At 38.1% G+C, this 17,135-nt stretch overlaps 1 protein-coding gene across 1 annotated transcript in view; it reads right to left on the bottom strand.

Moving 5' to 3' along the window:
- Positions 1 to 2,333: 2,333 nt before the first annotated feature.
- MOGAT1 (monoacylglycerol O-acyltransferase 1) overlaps positions 2,334 to 17,135 on the bottom strand; it is a 34,867-nt gene continuing 20,065 nt past the window's right edge. The window contains exons 4-6 of the mRNA XM_072617945.1: positions 16,715 to 16,889; positions 15,414 to 15,613; positions 2,334 to 2,615 (exon numbers count right to left, since the gene is read on the bottom strand). Of these exons, the coding sequence (XP_072474046.1) occupies positions 2,461 to 2,615; positions 15,414 to 15,613; positions 16,715 to 16,889 (530 nt within the window). The 3' untranslated portion in view covers positions 2,334 to 2,460. The remainder of the gene's footprint in view (positions 2,616 to 15,413; positions 15,614 to 16,714; positions 16,890 to 17,135) is intronic.

Raw genomic sequence — 17,135 nt, 5'->3', positions numbered from 1 at the left:
AATGTCCATTAAAAGCTAGGTCTAGTCTACCTTCCCAGGCTGGTTCCATATTACTACTCCTTTTCATTCACTCCATACTCCAACCAAACTGATTTGGTTGTCATTCTCCATTGAAGACAGTCCATTCTCCATGGTTGGATCTTTGTACATGTGTGCTGTGTACCTAGAATGCTCTCTCTCCTCACCTCTGCCTCTTGGAATGTTTAGTTCACGTCAAGGATCAAGAGCTGCCTTCAAGAAACCTTTGTACATTCCCTCAGTTATTAGTGTTTCTCCACCCCTATCCCATCACAGTGATATATATTTTGTATATACCTGTGACTATTATATTCCCTATTCCCCCAAATAGACTAAAATCTCCTTGAGTATAGAACTAGTGGACTTGTATTTATCCTCAACACCTAGGAGAGTGCCAGGCCCTCCTAGAAAAGTAATGAACTTTTGATATGCCACAGATACTGTGCTTAGCGATAAGAGAACAGATTGCTTTATTTCTTTGGTCAATTCCCTGTGCTTCTCACTGTCCTTTCTGTGTTATGATTGTTCTACTGAAAAAGTGCCACACCTTACCTTATACCTTTAAGCTCTCAAAGAAGAAGCTGGGTGCTCATTTGTTAGTTAACTTATAGTGGGGATTCCTTTTGTATTGGGGTTGGACTAAATGGCCCTGAAGGCCCTTCAAATTTCAGATTCTGGCTCTAGTCTTGGGGTAGCTAGTCCCTATGTCCACTGTGAAAAATGTGCTGCCATCCTCTGGAAGTGGAAAAGGAAATGGTAAGCTACTCCAGCGTCTTTGCCAAGAAAACCCTCAGATAGGTTCACAAAGAGTCAGACAGGACTGAAATGACTGAATAAATTCTCCAGAAGAGGCTTTCTTCCTACAGTTCTTTTTTTGGGGGGGGGGGAGGGGAGAAAGGGAAAGAAATTGGGGTTAATTGATCTACTTGGGGTCACACAGCTAGTCAGTGTCTGGGGTCTGATTTGAACTCAGGTCCTCCTGACTCCAGGACCAGTGCTCTATCCACTGTACCACTTAGCTGCCCCAAGCAAGAGTTCTTTTTTTGCAAGGCAAGAATCATTTGCACTATTTGCAATGCCTATTCACCTCACATGAAAACCACTCAGAACTTTGATCCATCCAAAATGTGTGGGCCTTCTCTAGCTAGACTCATTATTTCTTTATGCCCAAACATGAATTCATATAGGAAGAAGTGAGGAGGTGGAGGAATGTTATTGTCAGCTTTGGCCTTCATATGACAGATTCAACAATTGTACAAAAGTGCTAGAGTCCATAAATAAGTTAGCTAGTATGCCCTAAAGAATCAGAAAATCTATTTTGTAACAACAGCGTCAGCTAATGGCCCATTGGTTAAGGAATATCACTGTACCTCAGGTTCCTTTTGGCAAGTGATATTATACATTAGCCACTTGATAGTCCCCCTGTGCAGGACCTCAGCTGTACTACGTAACAATATCAGCACCTTAGAGTAAAAAAAATCTTCTCAAGCTTTTTTAAAATGAATGACGACAGGAACATAGATTTAAAGTGGGAAGAAACTTCCAAAGGACATCTTATCTAACCCTTTCATTTTATAGAAAAAGAAAACTGAGACTCAGAGAACATAAAGAACTTGCCTAAGGTGAATAGTCAATTTTTTTCCCCTAAAGGTCTAAAATTTATTTCACATTTTTTTAAACCCACAACTTTAATGTTTGGGGGAATACATAAGTATGGAATGCTCTCCCTCCTCATTTGTGCCTCCTGGCTTCCTTCAAGTCCCAGTTAAAATCCTACCCTCTAAAGGAAGCTTTTTCTGATTCCTCTTAATTCTAGCACCTTCCCTTGGTTGATTATTTCTAATTTATCCTGTATATGCAGAGGTATACATGTAATATACACATATAACATGTTACATATGTGAATGTGTATATACATATGTATGTATAGTTTGTATGTAATTGTTTACATGCTCTCTCCCCCATTACACTGTAAGGTCCTCAAGGATAGGATTTGCCTGCTTTTTTCCTTTCTTTGTATCCCCAGAGCTTAGCACAGAGCCTGATAATAAATATTGATTGACTGACAAAAATAAACCTAACCCCTTCCCATAATCCTCACAACTTGTAGCCTTCAAAAAATAGAGCTTGGAAATTATCTTTGGTTAATTCTCAACTTTAGGAGGTCACTTTACATAGGCTGTCTTTTCCTTGGTGCTTCTGATAGCTTTTTACTCTATTTGGATTTTTGCGTTATTAATATATCACCGTGGCTAAAGGCAATGTGTGAGAATTTGACACAGTATTTGAAAGAAAAAAAAATCCAGGCCCTCTTATAACTTTTAAACATTCATTAAACACACAACACAGTCTTTGACAGACACCAATTGTTATGAATTCAGAGATGATCCTTTCAGTGCCAGAAAGTTCTTGTGATGTCCTTGATACCTTCGACAGCCAAGTTTATTTAAAAATGAGACTTTCTTGTTCTGAGATCCCATACTTTCTCTTGTGTTCCTCAAATAATTTTCTTAGTTCCTCCAGGTAGGTCTGATGCAATTCATCAATCTGTTCTGGTGTTGGGTGCGGATTCTGTTGAACAGGGATAGGGTGGCCCACTGCAAGAATACAAAATGTAAGAATGCCACAAGTTATATATCTATATCTCTATATACATTTTATCATCCATAAAGGGAGAGTGGAATATAAGCAGCCAATTTCTCTGCCTACAATCTGCTAACTCCAAATTTAGTTTTTCTCTCGTCTTTCCTGAATGTGTACCATTCCATTAGATATGAAACAGAAACACTTGCCTCCTTTGCCAGCATTGTACTATCAGTACCCTGGTGGTTTTGACTCTTTGTCAAATGAGCTACTGTCTGAAATGCAGCTGTGGGTTTATGTGAACACTCCCCTCCCCCAAGGTCACCAACATTCTCTGTCTGGCACAGCTGGCAGTCAGACCACAGGGCCTTACTATTGATTAATGACCATGAGCTCACTGAAGACTGTGGGACATCCACTCCCTCAGTCCCCTCACTCCTCACTGTCCCCTTAGACGGATTCTCAGTGGTCATACATTTTGAAATCCACACAGCCAGGCCCACAGAGGACTTAAAAGGGACGTTTCTGGGAAAGGAAGAAGTATTTTTCTACTGGCAGAATTACAGACGCTAATTCAGGACTAAAGTTTACAAGCCACAGATTTCCATGAAGTATGTCTACAATTTTTTAGCTTGGGCCCCCTTGATTAGCCTCCATTAGAAATCAGCACAATTTCTAGAAGTGTTTAGGATAGCATAGTTTTTCCATGTGCCTCATGGACTTAGCTTGTTTATTTCCATTTTACCTGCATTGGGGAAACCAGAGAGGTTTTGTTTGCTTGTTTATTTTCTCTCTTGAGAAGAAATACACCATTCAGAACCCTACTTACAGTGAGGCTACTACACTGCTCATGATGCCCCCTGCTGGCTTGATTTAACCCTGCTTCTCAGAACCACAGAATAAAAATCACTTTACTATACGTACAATTTGGCCTCATCCAACTCTAAGTGGCCTGGACATGATGTCAAACTAGGTATAGAGCAAAGACTTTTAACCTTGGTTCTGTGATCTCATAGTTTTTTTAAAGTCTTTTTATAATTTTCTTTCAATAAAATTGGTTTCCTATGTAATCCTATATACTTTATTTCAGGCATTTATAAACCTGACAGCCAAGGGGGTCTACAACACAAGAAAAGGTTAAGCTGTCCTACAGACAATGGAGCAGGGCTCTCTGTCTAAGAAGAAGTGGTCTCTTTCATCAGGTCTCTGAGTATCCCTAGTGCTATGTAACCTAGATCAATCAATCAATCAACAAACATTCATTAAGCAATTATGTTATGTTCCAGGGATTACACTAAGCACTGGGAATATAAAAAGAGGCAAAAGATCATCCCTGCCCTCAAGGAACTTATAATCGACAGGAAAAGGTGAGTAAAAAACCCAATAGAAACAAACCAATGGGGGATAAGGATTAAAATGATTATCATTCAGAATAATAATTATTAGTAAGGCATAATTATTATTACTTCATCATCTGAGTTAGGGAGATAGGACATAAAAAAAGAAGTTAAAAATGACATCGTCTTAGGGGATGTACTGAAGATTACACATGCTCTCACTGCAGAATTGATTCTTCTCAATATGCTTGGCATTTTAAACAAATAGAACCTCAGCTGCTTAAATTCAATTTCTTTGGTAGCATAGAGGCAAAAGTAACACTCGATCATGCTAACCACACACAAGCAGCAAAGGGACAGAACAGATCCCATTGAGAGGAAGATGATGTGGTGGGCACCTGGATACGTACATTCTAGTCCAAGCTCCCCCATTTACCAGTGAGACAAGTCATCACCTTTCTGGCCTCAGCTTCTCCATCTGCAGAGCAGTAATTCAAGGTGCCTTTCTGTCCTAATAATCTTTGAATTTCATTGCAATTTTTTCTTAATGAGTGGGGAGAAATCTCTGGAATGAAGGACCAATGGGAGCTTTATAGAAATGTTCATCCCATCCCCATTCCACCCCTGCCTTTTTAAGGGCCAGTTCTGTGATTCCAGTGACATAAGGAACTCCTAGTGAGGAAAACCCTTCCACCTAGGCAGATAATAGCAATGACTTAGAATCACAGAAAAGTTGCCTGGAGCATTTAGAGATGAAGTGACTTATCTAACATCATAAACTGTTCTAGGTACCAAAAGCTTCCTGATTCTAAGACCAGCTCTCTATCCACTATATAATGCTGTCTCTTCCTTTATTGCACAATTTAACATCCTTGCAAAAGAGTCAGAGTTAGCATTATTTTTGTCTTTTTATGTTGCAACATATTTGTTGAAAATTATCCAAGAAATGTATGACCAGTAGAGATGGTAAGTCAATCGTAAGAACAAATAAACAACTTATGCGCTTCATTGGTACCAAGAAACATTTTTTAAAAATCTTGAGATGCCTAGCACATGAGATCATTTTTCTTGTTGAGGATTTATGGAAGGACAAGAATACTAGTCAGAAAATGAAAGAGCGTGGAGGAGATCTGCACCTTTGGAGGGGATGTCCTCATTGCCAAGGTCACCAATTCATTAAGCGTTACATAATTAGGCAAAATGCTTCGACCCAAGCCTATTAAAATTGGACTTTAAGAATTCAATTCTGGATTACTAATCTAATATGCCTTTTCATTAGACATCTCATAGTTAGTGTTGCCCCTAAGATTCTCTTTTTCTTCTTGTATTTTCTTTTGCTGATTACATAGACTCTTTTTTCACAAGAGCTGAAACTGCTCTTACCTGTACACTAATTTTATCTTTATATGGTTTTCTTTGCTTCTCTTTCCATTAATAACTGACTTTTTTGTGATTCGCAGAACTCTTCAGTCTGTACAGAACTGCAGTGGAAAACTACATGAACCATAATGGAGGGGTTCATTGTGGGTATATGTGGGAAGATTGCTATCCAATACAAAGAAGGAAGTGGACAAAAAGGATCAAAAGGATGTATGACTAGGGGAAAAATGGGGTACCTGATGGCAGGTCTCATGCTCTATATGTATACCTAATATGTCAAAAGAAAGCAAGGAAAGCCCCCATCCACAGAGATTCCAAAAGTGGTCAACACTGTCCCCTGGGGGACACTGGAATGACCCAGGGGGACAGTAATAGACTCAGGTGCAATTGGGGAGGTTCAATAAAAATAACGGGGTGGTGGGAGCATAAGGAAAAAAGAGAAGATAAGAACATTTTGAAAAAAAGTATTTGTACATATTTCATCTGTCGTGCAACAGAGTTAAAGTCATAGTGATTATGTTATTTTCCAAATAAACACACAAAAGGTAAGCTATAACTGATCAGTGGTCAAGTGCACTAAGTCTTAACAAGCAAGTGCTGGCAGGCGAGTATATCTCACATTGTCAGGAAGTTCAGCATGCATCAGCAGGCATATGTGCATATAATGGCTTGTTTATAATATGATATTTTACAGTTACATGATGCAGTATTGCATCATCAAAATTTCAATGCAGAAAAAACTCATACATTTACAATAAATTATTACATTTAAGATATGTCACTTAATAATTATATATTTTTGAAATGATGCAAATTTCAAAAAAAGTTACAGGGTTAAAGAAAATAGATTTCCAGGGGGATACTGGGTAATTTTTTTTTTTGAAAAGGGAGCAGGTAAAATAAGTTTGGGAACCTCCAACTGAGATGGTAGATCCCCTATATTGAATTTTTGGGAGTCATACAAAGTGGGTAGGTATCAATGGACTATCTATCTTCTTCACTATTAAGGGAATACCCACCTTGATCCATTGGTATATTTTGAGAATTTGAGTTATATGGCACTTGTAAGTATTGAATGTGCTTGACATACATTTTCAGGCCCCAACTGACTCTAACCTACCTTTCCACCCTTATTTTATATTATTCCCTTTCATGTTCTCCACAATTCCAGACAAACTGGTCTATTATTAACTCTTTCATTTTTTGATTTCCTTTTCTCATATCTATTTTTGCTCACACTATCTCCCAGTGCCTGCACTCAACTGTGCTTGACCTCTCCTTCCAATTTCTGCCTTTAGGTAGATGAATGGGTAGCACAAATAACTATTAATGAAGCTAGAAAAATGAATAAGAGAAAAAGAAAAGCACAGCCCCAAATTTAAATATGGTACTTCTAATGAGAAAGAATGCTGGGTTAGCAATACAGAATTGAACTCTGAAAGACTGATTTCATTTCATCCTCACAACAACCCTATGGAGGTAGGCATTCTCTCCACTTTATAGAGGGGGGAATAGATTCTGAGGGGCCATAGTCTCATGGAGTGAGGTCCAAGGTCAGAATTTGAATTCACATCTCTCCTGATTCTTAGTCCAATGCACTTTTGACAACATGTAACCTATTCCATTTTACATATGGAGAAGTTAAGCTAAGGGTCCAATACCTTATAGTTAGCAATAGGAACTGGGATCTGAACCCAAGTCTCCTGATTCCACTGTATTTTAGAAACTGAGATGAAGACAATGAAATTTTATTCATTGAATATCCCAGAAAACCTGACATGATGGTGAGGCACAATCTGCAGATTCAATGTAAAAATCTACATGATCATACTTTCATGGAACTCAACTTAAAATGATATTATGGTTTTTAAGTTCATTATCATTTTCCCAAATGAGTTTCTACTTTTAGGCTACTATCTCTAACCCTTGGTTTAGACCCAGAAGAGACACATTTACTGTGGAGGTTGTCGTTACTGCAAAGTTGATAAAACTCAAATTGCATTTTGAAAAATGCAATGCTGTATTTGGAAGCAATAGGCACAAGTCAAACAGGAATGTCAAACACATTTGCATTGGTTTCTTCATCCGATAAAACATTGAGATGAGGCAGCCAGTTTAACTATTCCACACTAAATAGAAAGTTACTTTTAAATTTAAAAAAATACAGTGAGTTAGGTGGAGCATAGGAGTGATTTAGTGAGATAGACTTGAAGAAGGTCAATTAGGATGATATTACAATATAGTTGTATGATGGATAGATAGATAGATAGATAGATAGATAGATAGATAGATAGATAGATAGATAGATAGATAGATGAGTAGTGATAAAGACCTGAATTCTAGTCACCAAAAGCTATCAGGGTCATTACCTATGACTGAATCTTACTACTGTTAACAGAGGAACAAGTCAACGAAGATTTGTTAACATTTAACATGTGTAAAGAATTGTGGCCAAGTGCTGGAAGTACATGGATAGGTATAACAGATCTGGCTGCTTTCAAACAGTTTATAAGCTAGAAAGGGTGCAGTGAAAAGAAACAGAAACATAACTATGAGACAAGGGAGAAGCATTAAGCACAAGGAACAATGCTTTTAAGAACTTAGAGGAGACATCACTTTGAGCCAGAAGGTGGGAAGGGGAGTCTTCATGGAGAATGCGATACTTGAGCTGGGCTATGAAAGGAGGGGCTCCTAATGACAGACCTTGGGCCAAGGGGGGTAATTTCATCTCTATGCACAAGAATAATGGCATGAAAAAAAGTAGATACAAGAATGAGAAGTAAGAGAATCAGGACAAATCATGATAGTTTCTGGTTATGAAAGGAAGTAACAAGAAATAAGAGTGGAAAAGTAGATGTCAGTCAGATTGTAGAGTGCCTTTAATGTTGGGATCATGAGATTATATTCTTATTCGACAAAAATGAGGTCTGAAGAAATCAAAGTGATGTTTTAGAAAAATTATGCTAGCGGTGGTACAGTTAAGGATTGAGAAAGAGACGCTAAAAGCAATTTCTCTGTTACTCTTAAGTTTGCTACAGTTGTAAAAAATTTTTAAAAAAATCTACCCAGTTTTGACCAAGAAATACACAAGTAAGGTGCTATAAAATGGGAAAATCTGCCAAAGTTGTACCTTGTTAAAAGGCCCTTACTCTGTTTATGCTATGTAGGGAATGAAACAGCTTTCTGACGTTCTCCACCACTTTTCTCCTTGAGTTCTTTCCATTTTTTATTTAAGTATAACCCCATTCAGAAGCCTTTAAAAGTACTGGGACTTGTAACGGTGTGCTTCAGTTCCTTGTTTTTTTTAACAAGAAAGAAAGGTAAATGCTTTCCTGACTTCACCATGAATACGTATGTATATGACCTGTGGATAACTTGGACTGTTGTCAAATTATAAATTGATGCTTCTGAGCACCTCTGGCGTTATCTTGCTTAAACCTAACACTAATATATTTTAAAATTTACTTTTAAAGTTTGAAAATTATACTTTCTCCACAAGCCAACTAAATTACCCCTCTTAATTACTTCTCTGAGATTTACTCAGTATTTATTTAAAAGCAAAGTACATGTTTTGTAGCAGTAAAAAAGATTTCCCCATTAACTGGGGAATGGCCAAAAAATTGTGGTAACGTTAATATAAGACAATATTCCTACAACATACAAAGATGAACACTTGAAATACTGAGAAGCATGGAAAGACTTCTATGAATTGATATAAAGTATACAAAACTGGAAAAACAATATACACAATGAATATGGTGTAAATAGAAAGAAACTCTACAACCCAAATTCAAAACCATATGTTCTATTATTATAATGATCAAGGCTGATCTGGAGAAAATTCATTTTTTCCCTTCTTCCTTCTTTGAAAATAGTGGAGGGGTTGAAGGAAAGGGAAACCATGTATTGAATATTGTATAAGATTCCTAACACAATATGTTGGTTAGTAGTGCTGAATTGCTTTCTCCCCTACCTCTCCCATTATCATTCTTTGTTTTGTATTCTTTGCTATAAGGTATGATTCACTAGGTAGGTAGGAGAGGGGGTGGGAAGGATATATTGGTAAACAGAGGTAATGGAAAACCAAAGATATAAAAAATGTGAAATATTACCTATCATGGTCTGTGATTCACTTGGTTGGGTTCTTTTTAAAAGCTAGAGAGTACAGTAAGAGTTATTTTATTGGCTAGAGAGTATTATAGTGGAGTCTAGAACAAAGAGGTTTTGCTTGGTAATGAGGCATTTTGTACACATGTTTATTTCTTTTAGGAGGTGAGCTTTAGATTTTCTGTAATACACTGGGACAAAAAACTGACTTCATGGTAGCATAAAGGCCTGAAATAATCACATGGTAAATAAATGATCCTAAACTTTCTTTTGGGTGGAAGAACAGTCTGCTCCAACTACCTGGCCCAAGGAAGAGCTGAAGACCATCTTGGAGGTTGCTAGGCGGTACACTGGACAAAGCGCTAGGTCTGGGACAAAATTAAAATTCACTCTCATACATTTACTAGTTATGTGACCCTGGGCAAGTCATTTAACCTCTGCTTGCCTCAGCTTCCTCGGTGGAGATCATAAAAGCATAAAAGATCAACAACCAGGGTTGTTGTGAGGATCAAATGAGACAGTAATTGTAAAGCATTTAGTACAGTACTTACAATGTACAAGGAATTTAATAAACACTTGCTCCCTTCCCTTTGTTCACTTTAGAAGAGACCCAATGACATTATAGCGTGATGTCTTAACTTGCTCATGAACTGGTTTTAAGGGAGGCAGAGTTGTACAAAGTCATCAGTTTCACTCTCTCTTCCAGAGTCGTTAAAGTCCATAGGCAAGACAAAAGTCAAGATGACTGGCAATGATCCAGGATGCGGAGCTAGGAAGGCTACAGTAGCAGAATGTTGTCTGCATTGTCAGATAAATCACTGTATGGGTTATTTCAGCTTAGGCTTTTTTTGTTGCATGGAAGGGCTCAAATTCAAGGGGGAGGGGAAATACCTAGAACTAGCTGGGATATAAAAATGAAGGATAAAAAGTTATTTTAAAATAAATAAAAATAATAGAAATTAAAAACAATGTATTCCAAGTTATTTCTTCTAGAATGTCAAAGATAAATAAAAAGGGTCTTTTCTTTTTAAAATATGGCATTGCTCTCCCACCAAAATCAAACAGACTTCCTGCTTATGCCAAACATGAATCCATTCCTAAGGTTTAAAAGGTTGAGATAGGTATGTTTACGTCCTTGAGAACTGTTGGCAAATGAGACAGTAGAAAAGAAATAGGTTATGAAAAAAAATATGTACAGAATAGCATCCCTCCAATAGATGCTGTAGCAGAAAGGCATGCTGCCCCCTGCAACTGAGAGGAGTGAGATTCTGGTTCTGTGAAACCTAGAATGAGTCACTTTTCTTCTCTATACGTCAGTTTCCTGATCTGTACAAAAGCAATGACAATGCTTGGGTGGTTGTTGTAAGAAAAGCACTTCATAAACCTTAAAGTGCTATGCAACTGTGAATTATTAATTCCAATTCTCCTTCTCTCTACTTTTTACTGTAATGAAAACTTGATGACATTTTAGGAAGTTTTTGTTGTTTTTTTTTTTTTAGAGGGATGCTTGCTCTGTACATTCTAATCGAGACACCAAAGAGGGAAGGACTGGACTCATGCAAGGGAGCTCAGCAAAGTCAAGGGGAAGAGACCCTGACCTGAATACACTTCTTTTAAATTTAATGGGATTAAAGAACTCTATTATTTGAAAAAAAGAGGCCTTTTTAGCATGAGTAAATGTATCTCACACCAAAGAAGCCATTCTGAGTTTGCATACAGAAGAAGGTTTATGAGGGAAAATAAGTCAATATTTTATAGTGTGGAAAATTTCTGGGCTACAGACAGTCCCCTAAGAAGAATATTCACTAAATATTTGGGTGCCTATTATGTAAAAGACTCTCGGTAACTTCGTCATGGTTTATGTCAGAAATCCATACATGACTCAACAGAAAGCAAGCCAGTCCCAGGGAACCAACACCAGTCCAGAATCAATCAGAAACAAAAAGCCTTCTTCATAAGGATTCAGGGATAGAATGGCACAGGCTGATAAAACTCACATTGTGAAAGAAACACAACATGGACAAAGAAAGGAATCTAATTCCTCAATAATGGTTTCAGTGCTATTTTGTGATTTATTCTTCTTGTTATGTCACCTACATAGTGTTGGTTCATACTGCTAGGAATTCATCCTTTAACTTTTGTTTCTCCTTTCCCCCTCTCCCCTAAAACTTCCTCTCCCCATTTGTGAACTGTGGTGTATGTGTCCTCCTCCTCCCCCTTAGAATGGAAGCTCATTGAGGGCAAGCACTTTCTTTTTGCTTGTAGCACAGTGCCTGGAACATTTTTTGTTGTTAAGTCATTTTTCAGTCACATCCAACTCTTCCTTGACCCCATCTGGGGGTTTCTTGGCAAAGATACTGGTTTGCCATTTCCTTTTCCAGCTCATTTTACATTTTAAAGGGTTAAGTGACTTGCCCAGGGTCACACAGCCAAGCATCTGAGGCTGGATTTGAACTCATGAAAAAGAGTCTTTTTGGCTCCAAGACCATTGCTCTATTGACTCTGCCACCTACCTGCCCCACTTGGCCCATGGTAAACACTTAAAAAATATTGGCTGACCAATATACCAAGCAAACACCTAATTCTCTGAAGTGTCCACCCTTGCTCCTAGATTTCTCTTCTGGGGCTGACAGAACAAATTTTGTTCTTTCTGCAAGATAACAGTTCTTCTAAGTGGATATCAATTTTCCCTCAACCCTTAACATCCTACACTCTAAATATTCTCTTCTCTAGGCTAAACATACCCAGTTCCTTTGATCTTTGTATGTCAGTCTCTAACCACATCAACATTCTGTTCTCCATCTTTGATATGATCCAAGTGATCAGTGGCTTTTTAAAAAAGTACTTCCCAGGTCTGAGCACGGCAAACTGCAGCAGTGGGCTTGCTGCCCTCATTTGGTAGACTATGCCTCCCTCAGTGAAGCCTGAATTCACATTTGCTTGTTTCTTTCTTTTTTTTTTTTTTAGCTGCTACATCATGCTGCTGATGCATAGTGACTTGCATTTCATTAAACCCTCAGATCTTTTACTACCTAGCCATACTTCCTCAGCATTTGTACATTACAAAGAACTGATACCCAAATGCAATCTTTATTGTACATGACAAATGCTTACATGAGCAGATACTGATGAAGGCATTTGTCACATCAAACTTTTCACTTAATATATTTTACTATGACTGGATTAGCAACGACCTGGGAATCCATAAGAATATGAAAAAAGCCTCTTTGTACAGGAACAGACATAGGCTAAAGACAACATGAGGCAAGGGATAAAATACTGGGCTTGGAGCTGGGAATACCTAGGTTTAAATCTTGCTTCTAACACTTACTAGCTATGTGACCCTAGGCAAGTCACTTAACATCTACAACTTATCTTTTAAGTTGCAAAGTGCTGAGGTCTGCTAAGTGAAAGAAGTTTTCGTATTTGGAACATCTTGTGTTGGTGAAAATATCATATCCTTTTCACATTAGGACCAGAACTTATGGATATTCATTAAATAATCCCAAACTCTGTACAAGAACACTAGAATTTAATTCAATGAACATCTACTAAGTGCTTTCTGTGTGCCACGCATGCTAGGTGCTAATGACTCAAAGACAAAAATGAAACCATCCCTAACCTCAAGAAGCTAGTATTTATTAGGGGTGGGGAAGATAACAGTTAAGTATTAGATAACTAAATGTAATGTTTTTGGGGAGGAGAAGGGAACTAGCACCTGAGAAGTTGGAAGAGGCTTTATAACTATCCCTTGTAGCTAGCATTTACATAGTATTTACTACCTGCCCAGGCACTGTCCTAAATACTTTACAATTATGAACTCATTTGATCCTCACAAGCACTTTGAACTTGAGTGCTATTACTATTCCCATTTTGTAGTTGAGGAAACTAAGACAGATCAAAATTAAGTGACTTACCAAGAGTCACACAGCTAGTAAGTATCTGAGGTTGGATTTGAACTCAGGTCTTCCTGACACCAGGCTCAGCACTCTATCCACTGGGTCACCTACCTTTGCATAGAAGACGGTACTTGAAGTATTCTTGGAAGGGAGCTAAGAATTCCACAAGGTGAAAGTGAGGAGGGAAGACATTTTAGGCAAAGGGCAGAGATGGGAGATAGAATGTTAGATACATGAACTGTCAAGTGGACCATTAAAGCCACAATGTAGAACATGAAGAGAAATGATATGAAATCATTCTAGAAAGACAGATTGGAGACCAACTAGGAAGAACTTTAACTGTCAAGCCAAAAGTATCTATTTTCCTCCAAAGGTAACAGGGAATCATTGGTGATTTTAGAGTAGGACAGTGACATTCACAGGTCAAGCTTGTGCTTTAGGAATACCAATTTGGCAGCTCTGTGAAAGATGCATATGAGGGGGGGCACCTCAAGGCAGAGAGACAAATTAAGACACTGATGCCCTAGTTTAGACCAGAGGGAATGATGGCCTGAACTAGTCGGTTGTTACAGGAGTACAAATAAGGGTAAGAATGCAGGAGATTTTGTGGAGGTGGACTGAATAAGACTTAGCAACTGATTAGATCACCTCACAGGGATAAGCCTGGGTGACTAGGAGGAAGGTGATGCTCTCAAAAGACAGTGCATTCAAGCAGAGGAACAGATAGATTTCGGGGTGTGGGGGAAGATGTATTCCATTTTGGACATAATGTGTTTGACATGCCTATAGGATGTCAAGGTGAACATTTCCACCAGGCAGCCTATGATGCAGGACTGGACAGGAGTCATACACAAAAGGATAATTGAATATACTGGGATTGCAGCTAGGTGGTGCTGCAATGGATAGAGTTCCAGGCCTGAAGTCAGGAAGACTCATCTTCCTAAATTCAAATCTGGGCTCATAATTGTGTGACCCTGGGTAAGTCACTTAACCTTTTTTGCCTCAGTTTCCTCATCTGTAAAATGAGCTAGAGAAGGAAATGGCAAAACCACTCCAATATCTTTGCCACGAAAACCCCAAATGGAGTCATAAAGAGTCAGGCATGATAGCAACAACGGAATAACAACATCCGCAAATGAGATCATTAAAAATGTCAATAGCAAAAAGGAGACCCCAGGACAGAGGCCTGGCACACATTCACTCATAGGAGGAAAAAAATGGATCATGATCCAGCAAAAAAGAATGAGAAGGAACAGACAAGGCAGGAAGGGAGAAAACTGAGACAAAATAATGTTATAGAAACCTAGACAGGAAGAAGTATCCAGGAGAAGTGACAGTCAGTAATGTCAAACACAGTAAAGAATTCAAGAATAATTAAAATTAATGAATACTGATTTGATTTAGCAATTAAAGTATCCTTCATAACCTTGGAGAAAAAAATTTCAATTGAATGGCGGGCTTAGAAATCAAAATGTGTGGGTCTGAGAAATGAACTAGAGGTGAGGACATGGAAACAAGTGTAACTGTGTCTTCTTCTAGGATCATATGGGCACAAAGAAATTAAGTGACTTGTTCAAGGTCACACAGCTAGTAAGTGTCTAAGGAAGGATTCAAACCTAGATCTTCCTGACGCCAAGACCAGTATCTATCCACCATACCATCTAGCTAATTCAGGAATTTGACAGTGAAGTGGAAAACAGACAGAAGACAAAAGCTTCAGAGAAAAGAAGAGTTAAACTATTATTATTTTTTTAGTACATTGGAGAGATCTTGTTACACCTTTAGGTATTCGGGAAGAATTCTGGAGATACAGAAGAGGCTGAAGGCTCACAGATTTATAAAGTCGTTCAATACCACTGAAATGGAAAGTAGGGTCACTTATGAAATATAATGCATATCACAAATTGAAACCATTTAGAAATTCCTGCTCCAATTCTATGTTACCAACATCTCTTATTTGCCTTGTTATCTTAAAATGACTTAAAAGTACAAAAAATTGTACTTCTTTATCAAAAACGATCAACACTATTAACCATGAAATGCTTTTATTGATTTTTAACATCCCTATGGTCATCTTCAAGATACCTACCAACCGTGAAGATAGGTTTTCTGTAGGGCATCAGGCCAAAGCTGTACTGAAAAATTCCTCTGGCATGAAACAACGGCAAAGTGAAGCCCACTTTCTGGTATAGCTTCTCCTGGATAGCTCGGAGCCATGAGCCTTCAGGATTGGTGACTTGTTTAAACAAATCATTCTCACCAAAAGAAAACACAGGAACCAAATAAGCCCTATAAAACAAACATAAGAATTCAGAGGATAGCTGAAATAACATCCAAAAAATACTTTTTAAAAGGATATTAAAATGCTCATCAGTCCAGTTACCTTGAAATAAAAACTAATACACCTAAATCTTACCATAGTGCTGTCCTTAAGGTTCTCAGCATGTCTTACAGATTAAATCTCCCAACTTTCTTTAGGGAGTTTGTTCACTAGGTTACTTTGAATGGGGTCCACATCAACCCAGTTTTATATTTAAATGCCACTCTAGGGGGAGCTAGATCATATCAAAGTTCCAATGTATTTTTCATAGAAGAACAGGGATAATAGAGTACTTTACTAATATCTTACTATCTGAGTCTCAGAAAAATCCCATGAAATAGGCTCTGGAAGTATCATTATCCTCATTGTCTAGCAAGGGAAATTGAGCTTCAGAAAAGTGAAATCACATGTCCATGGTCACACAGCTATTTTGCTGTTTGTCCTTTGTTCTCAAAGAGGATTAATGACACCAGGAGGGTGATGTCTTGACTTATAAGTGAATTGGATTTAAGGGAAGTAAAGCTGGACAAAGTCATCAGCCTCCCTCTCTCCTCCACAGTCATCAAAGTCCAGTGGCATAGTCAGGATGACTGGAGATGGCCCCAGATGCAGTAGGAGACCTTGACCTTTTTAGGCTAAGGTCTTTCCCATTCAGTGATTAAAGGTTAGGGAAGAATTGAGGCAAAGATAGCCTCGTTTCTCTTCACCAAAGAATCAGTCTGAGAGGAGAAGACCCTCAGAGGTAGCTATTGTGTACCAGATATATGTTTCAGACCCAGGTCATGCTGTCCAAATCCAGGGTTCTGTCAACTACACCAATACCGCCTCTGCTCTTAGAATTTTCACAATCATTAGTATATCTACTTTTATAGACATCTTGTGCATGTGTGATTTCAAGTAGCACAGTATATTTGAAAGTGATATACCAATAGAAAGTTGCAAAACTCCCACTCACCAAACATGTTATTTTCTATTAGAAACGGAACAGACTGGATCAGTGAGATCTCTAGTCAGGCAGACATGTGGCAGAACACTTCCATCAGAGGCAAAAGAATGGACAAGCTACCTACCCATGTGTCAAAGCCATTTTAATAAACCCCTTTCTTTGGCTGATAAACAGAGTAAAACTTCCAGGATGTGCAACCAGTGACTCTTCTGCTCCCCCAAGCACAATGACTGAAATGTTTCCACCGTCCTCCTTGCTTAGCACATGAGATACACATTGTTTGGAAACCGAGACTGCTCCTTGGTGAGTAAAATAAAATGAGATTATTTTATTTTAAGATACTGCTGTGGAACTAGTATGCCTTAAAGTCAGTTTCCTCCCTTGCCCCTTTTAAAGGAATGCTTTAATTTTTTCACACTTAAAATGTTTGCAAAAAACATTTTATGGAATAAAATTTGCTATAATTAATTACATAAATATATTAAAACAAATTGTGGAAGATTAGTTAAATCCTTAGGTCAGTAAATGTCATTTTTAGGATATCA

This window comes from Notamacropus eugenii, chromosome 6, assembly GCF_028372415.1.
Source record: "Notamacropus eugenii isolate mMacEug1 chromosome 6, mMacEug1.pri_v2, whole genome shotgun sequence".
Taxonomy (NCBI): domain Eukaryota; kingdom Metazoa; phylum Chordata; class Mammalia; order Diprotodontia; family Macropodidae; genus Notamacropus; species Notamacropus eugenii.
Note: the sequence above shows the minus strand (reverse complement) of the source record. Positions and strands in the feature narration are given on the sequence as shown.